Source organism: Echeneis naucrates, chromosome 14 (assembly GCF_900963305.1).
Source record: "Echeneis naucrates chromosome 14, fEcheNa1.1, whole genome shotgun sequence".
NCBI lineage: Eukaryota > Metazoa > Chordata > Actinopteri > Carangiformes > Echeneidae > Echeneis > Echeneis naucrates.
The window spans coordinates 9674204-9687848 of NC_042524.1; the positions used below are offsets into that span (position 1 = coordinate 9674204).

The 13645-nt window shown below is 38.1% G+C and overlaps 1 protein-coding gene across 1 annotated transcript; it reads right to left on the reverse strand.

Annotated features, from left to right (window-relative positions):
- Positions 1–5165: 5165 nt before the first annotated feature.
- On the reverse strand, positions 5166–13403 carry sar1b (secretion associated, Ras related GTPase 1B). The gene is made up of 7 exons (XM_029518998.1): positions 13232–13403; positions 10496–10571; positions 8981–9100; positions 8665–8730; positions 8288–8391; positions 7703–7834; positions 5166–6641 (listed from the first exon to the last, which is right to left on the reverse strand). Exons 2-7 carry the CDS (start codon positions 10551–10553, stop codon positions 6525–6527), a joined length of 597 nt encoding a protein of 198 aa, XP_029374858.1. The 5' UTR covers positions 10554–10571; positions 13232–13403; the 3' UTR covers positions 5166–6524.
- Positions 13404–13645: the final 242 nt, after the last annotated feature.

Sequence of the window (13645 nt, forward strand, 5' to 3'; positions counted from 1 at the left end):
ATTGACAACTCCCACATCCTTCTGCTGAGTTTGTTGCACCAGTCAGGGCAGCACATCTTAGACCATTATTACTGGCTGTGCTCCAGTTGGCCACTCATGCTATAGCAGCAAGGACAGGAAACCCAATTTAAACAGAGCACAGTTGTTATATGAAGTGGCATGTGCAATCTCCAAGTTGATAGTGAAATGGCAGAAGGCAGCGGATATCCAGTGGTGACCTTTAATTTAATCTTTGAAGAGTAAGTATAGAATATGTATTATTTTTTGAAAGCAAATCTAGCTGATAATAACTCGAAGTGACAGTGATGTCTGGTTTTACAAATAAAGGGAATTACTGTTTCTGTAGCTTCCCGGGGAAAATTATCACTTCATTTCAAAGAGGACCTCCACCCCCACAGGATCCACCATTTCCACTTGCCCCAGGTCAAATCTGTGTACCAGGACACTTTCTGATCTATTTCTGCTCCTTCAATTTGGCAAAGCACTGATGATTGCAAGCTGGTATTCATTATAATCCGATTTGCTGGTATACTCTCACTGCTGTTTTAATAATCTGTAATGCATCTATTTCATGTCTTGTCCCATTACTTTGTTTGATACTGTGACTGTGGTTGTTTATATGTTGACAGTATCACTCTTTTCTCAGGAGGAAGGAAGCACACTTCAGTGGAGACTTGCTTGGTTTTGTCTCTGGGGTGTTTCCTCACACAGTTTATCTAATCAGAGGGGTTTATTTTCAGGTCCCACGCAATAAAAGTGTTTATAATATCATCTGTATCTGTTTTATTTCGATTGTTTTATTTTCTATCTGTTCATTAGATCTCTCTTATCTGACAACTGTCGCGTCTTGGCTCAGAGCTTGACAAAGGAGGGGAAGCCACATGAGCAGCATCTAAAAATAAGTTTGAAAGAGGGAAAAGAACCGACCAAAAACTGAACAGGATGCACGACACATGAGAGCAACAGCATGCATGCAGCATGACAGCAACCATTTAATCATCTTGCTCGAGGGCCCTAAAACAAGGTTGTTGTCTGCACTGCTTGGAGCTTAAACGACTGTCCTATGGTTGTTTTCTCTACTCACTGTTGCCCTGTAAAGCTTCATTCACCTTCAACCAAAAATACCCAAATCACATATTCATCTTTCAACCCAACCAAACCTGTGAGAAACCAGATTTGTTTGTTACCCCTCTCTGTTGTATTTGTCTTCCAGTTGTGAGAAAAATCTAACTATCTCAATACCTAATACAGCTTCCGGGCCTCCCTTCAAGTAAAACCCCAACAGATGGCCCAGGAGGAGGAGGATGTCAGTTTGTTTTGATTACCAAAATCGAATTCAAATCACTGTTTCTTTCCTAAGGGCCTGGACTGTTGTCCACCATTACCATCCTTATGCAAAGGGGGTAATCTCAAAGTCCAAACTGTTATAGTTTGTGGTTTCCAGGTGATGGAGTGAGCTATCAAACACAATCAGAGTAAGGGCATCCGCTATATTCCATAATTTCTTGATGATACCTCTTTTCCTGCTCTCATAACACCATTAACGCTTTCTGTCACATCTTTAGCCGATCTTGTACTTTGTCTTATTGAAAATATTTTGTACGAAGTGCTTTCCTTCGAGGCTTTCTTCAGTACTGAGGCTCTGGTGTTGGTGTGAGTAAATGTGACTGATATCATGAAGGTTTAACGGTGCCTTTCATTCAGATCTCACATTTTGGGGGATTTCAGGGTTTTTATTTTTTCTTCGTGGATCATCATTACATTCCCCAGGAGGAATGCACAGTGTGTTGTGCTGCTGATCTTTAGGCCTTGTCCTGCATCCTCCCCACTCACTCTGCAACAAGCACCTGAAGCTAGTTAGGCAGTCAATCAACTCATTAGCTCAGTGGGAGGAGTATAAAAGCCAAGGAGCTGCACTCCCCCACTTGCTCTCTGCCATATGCTGTTTCCTGCAGCAACTGTGTTTATGTGTATGAGCAGAACACCAGTCTGCTCTGGGAAGCTCATAGGCCATTTTACTACAGTGGTTGCCAGAATTGTTTGTCGTGGTTGTTCCTACTCTCTGAGTTGTGTTCGATAGGCTCTATATTTCAGACTGTTCACCTGGGAGGCCATGTAGAGGAGGGCTGCCTCTTTGCCTTAATCATTTTCCTTCTGTTTGTTTATTCATTCATTTTCTACCACTTATGTGTGACCAGGTTACGGGGGTTGCATGAGCCAATCTCAGCATGGACAGGTTGCCAGTCCATCACCGGGCCAACGCACAGAGACCAACAACTGCACCCACTCACATTCAGACCTACGGACAATTTAGAGTCACCGATTAACCCAAACACGCACGTGTTTGGACTGTGAGACGGTAGGAGGAAACCCATGCAACCACAGCCCCAGGACCGAGAACCAAGCCCACCTTGTCTAGGGGCAATTCTGCCCTGCTGCCCCTTTCTGTTTGTGTATTTGATAAATAGTTCTTAGTTCAGTATCTTTTTACTTGGAATTAGACTTAGGGTGGATTTGTTTCTAGCTAGGGATGTTACATTGATCTGGCTCTTCTTGGTGGCATTTTAAGCTTCACTATTGGTAGTAAACAAATCAACTATTGTTGTATTTGACCCCTCACATTTCTCATCTGGCTTTATTCTATCTTGTTGCATCAGGAACATCTACCAAGTGGGCGCATCTTGTAAAGAAATATGTTAATTCTGAGACTAAAACAGCCAATTTCATTATCCACTGAGTGAAGATATTACAGGTTCAAAATAAGGTGAATGAAGTGTACAATGTTAAAAGTAAAAGAAATAAAAATGTAGCTGCAAACTATAGACAAAAGCTTTTGTCATCAGGAGGAACAGGAGAAAACAAGATGGAAAAGAAAACATCTTTCAAAAGCCTGTAATGAAAATCTCTGGTGAAATATGAATGAGTGTTACGTGGCTGGTGTTTAACATTCTTCCATCATTAATCCCACACACGGTTTGGATGAAGGGAACCTAATTACTGTGAACAAAGAGAAATGTCAGTTCAGTGATCATTTTTTGGGGATCAATGTTTTCTAATTGCCTATTATGAACTTAAGAGTGACTTTGGCTGTAAATGGCTGCATTTGGCATATTCTGTCTATCCATTTAAAGGGCCTCAGAAGTGTGTGTGTGTGGGGGGGTGTACTCATGAGCAGTGCTGTAGTACTATTAATATCTTGTTACAGTACTAGTAACAAGTACAAGTAGTTTTTGGGATTATCTGTACTTGACGAGTTATTTCATTGTTGGCGACTTTCACTTCACTACATTTACAAAATAAAAGGCTTACTTTTACTCCACTACATTTCCCATAACCATCTTAGTTACTCGTTACCACACACACAGAAAGCAGGTGTGTTGAATCGGTGCGGTTTTAGGCCAGCTGCATGTCATTTGTCAATCACGTGACGTCAGGCTTGCTGGTGATGTTATGTATTATTTCACTCATCAACCTCTTCAATGCCATCAAGGACCACATTCATGGTAAGCAGATAAACCTTGCCATTGGTTTTATTTTATTTTATTTTTTTTTAGCTTTGTTCCTTCCCAGCTGATCTGAGTTCTATTGTTGGTTGTGCTTTATGGATTTCATTGCAAACTACAACTATTCAGTTAAAGATGTGTTGCTGATTATTTTTGAAAAGTTCTTAAGGTCTTTAAAATTTATTGAAATTAACTTCAGAATTTCTGCATATAATCTGAATTCTGAAGTATGTGTCCTTGTTTTGGCTGTTTTGTATCAGCATGTGTTGGTTGGTTGGTTGTTTGAATACATGTAAAAACACTTATTTTCTGTACTTTTGTAGTACTACTTGCAGACTTGCACTCATGTAGTATCCTAATATGTGACTTTCACTTTTACTTGGGTCATTTTCCAGTAAAGTAACTATGCTTTTACTCAAATGTGGCTTCTGGGTACTTCATATAAGACTGGTCGGGAGTCCACAATCCCCTCAGACCCATTGATCTTTTGTTAAATTTCAGAATTATATGAATATTACAAATATATCCAGACCACATTTTGCTTTAGACTTGTCTTAAAAGAACCTGCAGAGACTTTCTTAATATGCAATTACGACATATATTTTATTGCCTTCATTTTAGGACAGATATTTGCAATATATCAACCTTGGGTCCTTCTGCAGTTGATATTTTCATACCAAGTTTTGTTTGACTCTTGTCTTTAAAAAGACCTTGCAGAGACTTCAAATTTGCTTGAGGCGCAACCAATTACAATATATATTTGACTGCCTGTCTTTTATGCCACATGCCTACAGTATGTAAACCTTGAGTCCTTCTGCAGTTAACAGCAGGGACAGTATTTAAAAGCTCTCCTTGTGGTGCAAGCAATAATGAAGAGGCTTATTTAAATAGTACAGTTTATTGTGGGTGGAAGCACACACAAACCCCACAAAATCTTTGTACGGACCAAGCCATAAGCCGTCCATTCAGAAAAATTTTTTATCTGGCTCTCTATTATCGTTGCGTTCAACAACTGGTTTGTGAAGACAAATAGTGATTCGACACATTTGACAAATGCATAGCATGACTTTGTTTATTGCATTACTGCAAATCAGCAGTAAATACGGTATGATAATTTAGACTGTCAGTTATTTCTGTTGAATTCTAAACTTAAAAGCTGTTGTTTTGGTCTTGTGGTGGAAAATAGAAAGTTCTGTACTGAAGCAATCTACTTCAGTTAAATATTTCTAGCTGAAGGTATGGATTTTTTTTTTTTTTTTAATTATTCCTATCAGAAAATTTTGGACAGAAATAATTCACTTCTCTCTACAGCATTTTGTACAGTTACTGGTTACTTTTCAAGTTAAAATTTGAAAGTTAGTCAATATGTCATCAGTATTTAAGAGCTTAATACATCAATAACCTCACAATGCAAAAGTGGACCCCCCCTTCCCCCCCAAAAAAAAGTAAATTAAAAAAAAAAAAAAAAGTCAGTCTGCTTTGTGGATCAATGTTAAAGCCTGTTATTCATTGCAAACATTTATTACATTTTTATGATGCAAACAGCAAGTCCCACCTTTGTTGGAACAACTCATCACTTAGTCATGAGGGAATGAAAGAGACACAAAGGGACAGGGACAGAAAATGTGTTATGCGCAATTCCTTTGTTTCCTTTAAAAAAAAAAAAAAAAAAAAAAGACAATCAGCTCTCATTGTAAATTTTGGCATCTTCCTCCCTCCTGTAGTACCCTCTGAATAATGGTCATTAAAAATCAAAAGAACAAGGCATGCATAATAGTTTCTGGTAATGCACATAGATCAAAGGATACCACTTATAAATACAAAATCCATGTACGATGTATGTGTACATTTCATATATATACATGGTCCCTTTCTTAGAGGTGTCATAGGTCTATCTACCTGTTCCCACTATGGGATTGTGTCCTCTATCTACACTTGGTCACTAGAGTCACCCTGTAAAAAGGTATTCGCTGCAAAATACATCTGTTGGATGAACAAATATTATATAATAATATTATGGCCTAGATGTTACAACCATTGATTTATCCCTCCCTTCATCTTTTACTGCATGTTATCAATCCATGTCCTCAAAAGCTTCTTTTACTTAAATAGTTTTCTTTGCATCAACTGACCATTGTGCTATGTACACGATTCCATCAAACTTGCTGGGGTTATAGCCAGTATTATTTTCTATTAAAATTCTTCTCCCATTGCTTTACTACCACCCCACGCTTCTCTTCAATAAGGGAGCCCACAGTTTACTCCATTCAATTCTACTGTAGCCAAAAGAAGTCTGGAACGAAGTATATTAGCTTCTACGTAACCTAAATAAATGGATCACTAAGATAAACGCACTGGTCCATTTTAATAAGTGAAACAGCCCCAATCTATAGTGAGCGCTGTACATGTGGCCACTCATTTTATTCATTGGAATTATGTAGAAAAAAAAACAAAACAAAACAGGAATAACCAAAACGCAGTGATTAAATACAATGTTGAATGAATGTCTTTACTGTTAAAAAAAGTGTACTGCAATGTATACAATTTTCTCCCTGTCACACTCAGATGAAATGCAGAGGGGGAAGAGGTGGCAGGGATTTTGATACATGTACAGATTTACAATTATAACGCATCTATCGTCACACTCAACAGATGGCAGGAAAGGAGGAAGAGAGGGCAATGACAGACAATATAGAAAAGATTCTGTTTGAATTTGAACACCCTTTGCTGTGGAACCAACAGTATGCTACTCTCTTAGAAAAAGAAAGAGAGATAGAAAGGAGCGAGTGTGTATGTGTTTGTGCGCATACAGGTATGAATGCTGTAAGTGCAGAACCAAATGTTCGACCAATAAAAGTCTATTGGGATCAAGTTGTACTGGTTTCTCTGAAGGTGGAAGCAGACTTGTATAACCAAACATGGGGCTGAGTATGATGGTACTGGTGGCAATGGTGGGCATCTTGAGTGGTTGGGTTTAGTGCCCCCCTGATGGTGGTGGTATGTTACGGCAGCTTGGCCTCTTTAGTCGATGTACTGGGAGAGCCAGCGGAAGCCCTCGCCGTAGCCCTGCCTTTTCAACACACTGCACATGAACACTTCCAGTGGTCTTGTGTTCAGCTCCTTCATGGGAATGTTACCCTGAGAGAGAAGCAGGGACGGAGTCAAAAAATGTCCACTTTTTAAAATGACATTACACCCTCTCCCAAAAAAAGCAGCAATTTATGAAGTGTTCTGGCTCTTAATTTGTCTTGAATATTTACATATGTGAAAGAAGTGTGATGGTGCAGCATAACTCTCCTGCAAGAGATCTCTAGCAAACTAAAATTACTAAAAACTTTATTTCATTATTTATTAGGTCGACCGATATTTGCCCCTTTTTTTTTTTTAAATAAATATATCGCCATTAGCCGATATCTGTGTTTAGTAGCGCTGATTTAAAGTCAGGGACGTCCACGGGCAGCCCCGTGTTATTGGTGCGGTGGAACGTAATTTTTTTTTATATATTTTATATTTTTCTGTTTAATAGATCTTTATAAAGTTGTATTCATTTTATTGAAATTTATATTTAAGTTTACACTTATGTTCCAACAAACTTGAAAAAAAGTTAGCTTGATAACTCTTAACACATTTATGTAAATTATTGACAGTTTTCTTTTATATTACCTGTTTTATCTATTTAATAACTGAGTTTATTGATTTGTTTCATGAACTTTATGGTTCAAGCCAGTGTTCAATAAGTGATGTTGAGTTCAGAAATGTTGTGCATCCACCTATTAGTGAGGCATTTTAGCTTCTAGATATCAGCCAAAAAAAAAAAAAAAACAGCACATATTGGTCATCGGCCAACCCTGACCTCTAAAGATCGGCACCAATTATAGAAAAGTTGATCTATTTATTCATAGTTAAGCTTACCCATTGTATTGTATTTTTTGTTTTCTGCTTGTGGGTTTCTGCCTCTAATAGGAAGTTTTTCCTTGCTGTCACCTAGTGCTTGCTCTTGGAAGGATTTGTTGGGTCTCTTTAACAACTCCATAAATACTTTATCTAGACCTGCTTTATATGTAAAGTGGTTTGATACAGCTGTTATGATTTGGGGTTATATAAATAAATTCAATTCGATTTGATGTGCTTGACTTCTAAGTCTGAGGTGTTCAAAATGGGGTAAAATGTCCTGACACATAACCATTGTGTATACTTACCTTGCCTGTCGTCTGCCCATACAATCCGAATATTTCCCGCAGCCTCTCCTCGCTGATTGCTTCCTGTCTGTCAATCTTGTTGCCCAGTATCAGGATAGGCACATTTCCGATAGTCTCGTCTGTCATTAATGCCTGGGAGAGGAGACAATTTATTGTTATCTTGCTTTCATTTTTATGTGTTTATCTTCTCCATGGTTGAGTGTTTTCCAGGAGAAATTTACCTCTGCTGGAACTGACAGAAGTGGATGTGCTATATGTAAATGGTGGACAGTGAAGGCAGGGTCAAATTTTTAAGTCGGACATGAATTGAAACAAAGTTTGAAGGAGTTGCAATTATTTCCAAAGCTCAATTCTAAATCTGGAATTCCTATTTTTGTCTTCTGTGCAATGGTTTCCTCTTTCCACAATTAGTAAGCATTCCTTTTTCTGAGGATAGGGGGGGAAAAAAAACAAACAAATCTAACAACTAACCTGTAGATATTAGCAAACAAATAATTGACCAAAGATGTACAGCTTTAATGTAGAGTAAGAGTTTTGGTTGCTGCAAAAGTACTGAGCTACACTGCTAAATTAGCTGGTACTTACATCAAGTTCTTGTTTAGATTCAACCAATCTTCCTTGGTCCGCACAATCCACAAGGAAGACAATGCCATTAATAGCAGGGAGGTAGTTTTTCCACACTCTGCGGGCTGCGTGAATGAAAGCAAAAAAAAAAAAAAAAATAAATAAACATACACGTTTAACACTTGTATATTGTATTGTCCTATATTACAAAGTATTGGTAAGAGAGAATTTCCATAATATACTGAATAAATTTCACACAGATTTTTTTCCCCCCACATGAGAGTGAACTATGTTTCTTCAAGGATTACATTTTGTACCTGCTTGCAAAAATGGTACCAGATCTAAACTAACACACAACCAACAAAATCGAAAAACATTGGTAAAAAAACCACACACACCTTGTGCATGGCCACCAAGGTCAAAAGTGGTGAAGGTCATGCCAGCAATCGTCAACTCTTCCGAGGCTAAAGGAAAGAAAATGGCAATCAGTAAATCTGAAAAATACAGTAAAGTCACTACCAACCAACTAAATAACAAAAAAAAAAAAAGAAAGAAAATGGCCATTCAACAGGTCTATTTGGAAATGTTAATTAAAAATTGACGGTGAATGTCTGTTAATAATCGCCATGACAGTATTTTTCTGCATGGATGCCTTTTAATACACAGTAAGCATCTGTGGATGTGCATGTGAGAGAGAGATTGGCGCCAACTCACTTGGATGTAAAGTTGGCACATGCTGTCCCAGTCTGTCATCTTTGAGCATGTGCAGTAGCGTTGTTTTGCCAGCATTGTCCAGGCCAAGAAATACTAACTTGCCGGATTTCTTGTACAGTCCTTTTAAAAAAAAAAAAAAAAAAAAAAAAAGACAGAAAATTTTCAGAATGCAAGCCTGAACACTAGACATATTTTATATGGGCTGCATCATCATACTCCACGCTCAGCATTTGAAAATTTCACACATTAGAAAACCTTTCAGATTTTGGTCTTAAGGTCTGACTTGACTTAAGAACTTGGGTTTTAAAAACAGAAATCAATTTTAAAGTGCAAATGTGACAATTGATTTGCAAAGTTCAGGTCTGTTCTCAGGCATACACTGGATATTCAGGTTGAACAAATATTCTCAGTGATGCATTATGAAAATTAAATTAAACAGAAAAATTGAAGCAATGCTGGCTCAACACTTCAGGGGAACTGGAAAAAAAAAAAAGCTTTTAGGCCTCAAGGTTGGACCTTTTGAGATGAATTTGTAAAAAGATAGACTGATTTGCTTTTCTACCAGGGAACGGAATTCAATGAAACTGATAAAATTTGCTATTCCACAAATGAAAACTACCTTAAATTTAAATTGCACAATTTTTTTACGGATGTAAAGCGGAAACCAATTTGATTCTATCAACTATCTAAACAACAAAGTTGCACTGAAAGCCTCTTTTTTTTTTCTAAACTTTGGTGACCAGATAAAAGGCTTAAAAGTCTCTGCATCAGTGTAGACATTCCCCATTGGTGAAGGAATTAATTTTCGGCCTAACTCCAATAGATGCTGATATCACACACAACAAAACTATGCAACCTGTCTGACAGGTAGAACAGGAGCAACTGCCTCAGAGGTGCAGAAACTGACACAGAAACTAGAGCAGCACATGCTGGGGAGAAAAACAGCTGGTACTCATGACAAGAGTTTCCTGCATATTGGAAATGGGCAAATTTAAAAAGTTGGGGGGATAAATAATGCCATGATCCCTTTTATATGCCATTTGGTAGATGCTGTCAGATGAGGCACTTTACAGGGACATAAGTTGTATGACTCGATTGATAACCAAACCTATAAGCCAGTTTGTGTTAGTGCTTTAAGCACTGTTATTGCTGAAGCCATGTCAAGGCACAAGCAGAAGAAATTGAATATTTTACATGTACACAAGAATGAACTAACAGAGAGAAACTTCCTTTCCTCTTGTCACTTTCTTGCTCAACAGAGCCTTAGCCCTGATTGTTACGAAAGGACAGAGGTGTAAAACTGATTAGAAGTGTAACAATTAAAGTTCTTCTTGTGATCACTGAAGACAGTAATAAGTCTAGATTCGCACTATCAAATACCAACTCTAGTGGATGTATTACTCTTAACAATTGCTGGACATAATTTCTACTAATGACTTAATTAGTCTCACAGTTAAAATTGTCTTCAAGCCAAATACATTGTTTTTGTAAATAAGTCTGATCACAGGTACTCACCTAAAAACTGTAGTACACTATTGAAACCGTTATAAATCCAATCGAATAGGAATGACATATCCGGATCTGATGAATCCTGAAAAACAACAAACAAACAAACAAACAAATAAATAAATAAATAAATAAAAGGGGAAGGAGAGGTAGCCGATAGAAACCCAGGCAGGCACAGAAATTCAACACAGAAAGGCCCCAGCCCCCAGAACCGAATCCACGACCTTCTTATTGTGGGGCAACAGTGCAACAGTGCCCCACAATAAGGGGCACTAAGTGCACTAAGTGCCCCACTTAGGCAGCACGGCATAACCACTAGGCCGTGCTGCCCTAATCCTGCTACCTATACCTACCAAATCCTACATGGTAAGGATAGGTGCAAATATAGATGTTGATATCCATTATAATGCTATGATTTCAATGTTACCTATCTGGTAAGATTACGCTTTCCCTAGCGGTGCACATTTTTTGACTAAATCACAGCTTAATAAATAGATTTGATTGCAGCCTCAGAGCCTGTAAGGAAATTATGAAAACATCAACAAATGAACATAACAAAAATACAATGAGACAACCAAGATCCGTACGAATGGAATCAGCATTTCTTCATACAAACTCATAGAAGTGATGCAACTTTGTATATGTAGCCTACCTAAAGCTATCACACAGCAATTTACAATTGATGATAAGCACAATGACTGTCCTCTTCCAGCCAATGACATGCTTGTTCCATTAGTCATCTTTGGACACGAGGACAGAAGATTCAGAACACTGATTACATGCAATGTTACAGCCCCTGAACTGGCTACCTGAGAATTTTGTTCCCCACAAACTAAACGTTGTCTTAACCTTTCAAGATAATCTTGCCAAATCGTATTTCAATCACGATAATACAGTTCTGTGCTAGGGCCAGTTGTATCTTTGAGAAATCAATAGATCATTGAACTGGCAAATCTTAACAGGTATTGTTTCATTTGCCATTGTAGTTCACACACAAGCATTTTCCCCCTCATTCTCCTTGTGTTTAATGCTTCAGCAAGTACACTGGTCATGAAAATCTAAGGACAGCAAAAACTGTCAAACTCCCAAACTCTATAACCAAAGCAGAATACAAAGTTTCCCCTTCCATGAAACCGCAATTCATGATCCAGTAACCACAGTTTACAAAAAAAAAAAAAATTCACCTAATTTTCTTATCGACAGTTACGGAGGCATCAAATCATGGTAAGCTGATGCTGACCTCTATCCCTTGTTATGTAATATGCAAACAACTCTAGGGCTAAAGTATAAGGTATCCAAAGTTCAAGACCACGCAAATACAGCTGAACTACATGTCAGCTGCTGCAATGCTCTGTCCCACACACAGACACTCCTGCACCCTTAGCTGCTACGACAGTGTAGGCTGAAAACAATCTGATTTTCTCACGTGGGACAATGCAGCTGTGATGACAACAGACAAAGATAAATATGGACTAATATAATAGTCTAAGTTCAAAATAACATGGCCAACCACATTACACGGCTTTCCCAGTTGTTTGTTTGGCCTATAAAACATCCAAAATCTGTGAGAAATTATCATTCCAGTGTCCTAGGACACACATTGTTATCCACCAAATAGTCTGAAACAGAACACTATTCAATACATATTTCTAAAATGTAAGACTGAGAAAGGCCACAAATGCCACAATTTATGGCAGCTCCTCGCTAAAATTAAAATGATAAAAATGAGTGAAGAAATGTATCTAGTTCCAATTACAGGACCCTCAGAAATAATCCCATCTTCACTCAGGCGTTTGTTCTGAGTGAGATCATATGATTAAATTACAATAGTTTCAGGATGTGTATTTGCTCAAACATCCCAAAGCTACACGTGTTAACAGCTCGCCGGTAATGCTATCTATCTTTTGACGAATGTGTCAATATCTGAATATCAATACTCAGGGCTATTATTTTCTCACACACTCATTGTGCAAACGTAACAGCGCTAATCTACACGTAAAAAAATATATATATTATAATGTAGGATATACATTTTTCTCTTACAAACCCTTTGTTCCCAGACACTCGTAAGGTTACACAAATCTCAAAGAAAAAATGTGACTATAATACTAATAACAACAACAGTAAGAGCAGCGGAGACAGTTTAAGTTGACTGTCAAAGCAGCTATCACAGCCACTGCCAACGTTAACACTAAGCTAACCTTTACCTTAAAAGGCTGACATTACATGGATGTCGTCTCCCACTGGTTACATATTAGTAAAAAAAAAACAAACAACTAAAAATAGCATAAATATCTCAATTACAACAAGTCAGATCAAAGTTAGATATATTCTTGTAGTTTCAATTTATAAGACTTGGGTGAGGCCGGCTAACAGCCTGGCTAGCAGGAAGCCAGTAGTTACGTGTCATATTCTCTGAGAGGCGACGTTGCATCGAAAGGATACTGGCTACGTTAGCTGTTCAGCAACTAGCTACATGATTTACTTTACCAACCTTAATAACGGAAATGTATAGATTATATCCCTCCTGGTAACATATATGGGTGCTGATATAAACCTGACCGGATTTTAATTTCAGTTTAAATCAAATCAAGGTCTTTGATAATCAGCGAGTTAGCCAACTTGGTGTTAGCAATGCTAGCGTAAGATCGTTAGCAGCCGGGATAATTTTCAAGCCGAGATGCCGACCGCTCACATAAAACTCGTTTCCTATCATCCAGGAGGAAAATGTTTCAAATTTCTTACCCGTGGTTCAGGCGTAGATCAATTCAACGAGTGTGTTCGCTCTTATACTCATGTAAATTGGTCTTAGGGTCAAAAATAAGACGCCTGCGAGATACCAGGTCTTCCTCTCCTTTTTCGTGTTTTGTTACTGAGCCACGACACTGCAATGGCTGTCCAACAACTCCCCAGAACTCTGCCCAGCCGCTTCCTGTTTATGTTTCACAGTAATCTTTCCGACTGGATAACTGAAGTCCATATGAGGTGTAAGGGTCATTAATTTACACCTAACGAAGACATTTTATACATTTTTCTATCTTATTGAGGCACATATTTTTGATTTGTTGATCACACAAAACCAGACGACTGCCCCAGGTTGATATGGTCCTAAATTTGACTTGTCGCTTGTAAACATATTTTACTAGCCTCAATAAGACG

Coding starts and splice junctions, on each gene's coding strand:
- sar1b (XM_029518998.1), bottom strand. CDS start 10,553: ATGTCATTCCTATTCGATTGGATTTATAACGGTTTCAATAGTGTACTA. Junction 9,101..10,495: donor TAGTGTACTACAGTTTTTAG/GTGAGTACCTGT, acceptor TTTTTTTAAAAG/GACTGTACAAGAAATCCGGC. Junction 8,731..8,980: donor TGTGCCAACTTTACATCCAA/GTGAGTTGGCGC, acceptor TCTTTCCTTTAG/CCTCGGAAGAGTTGACGATT.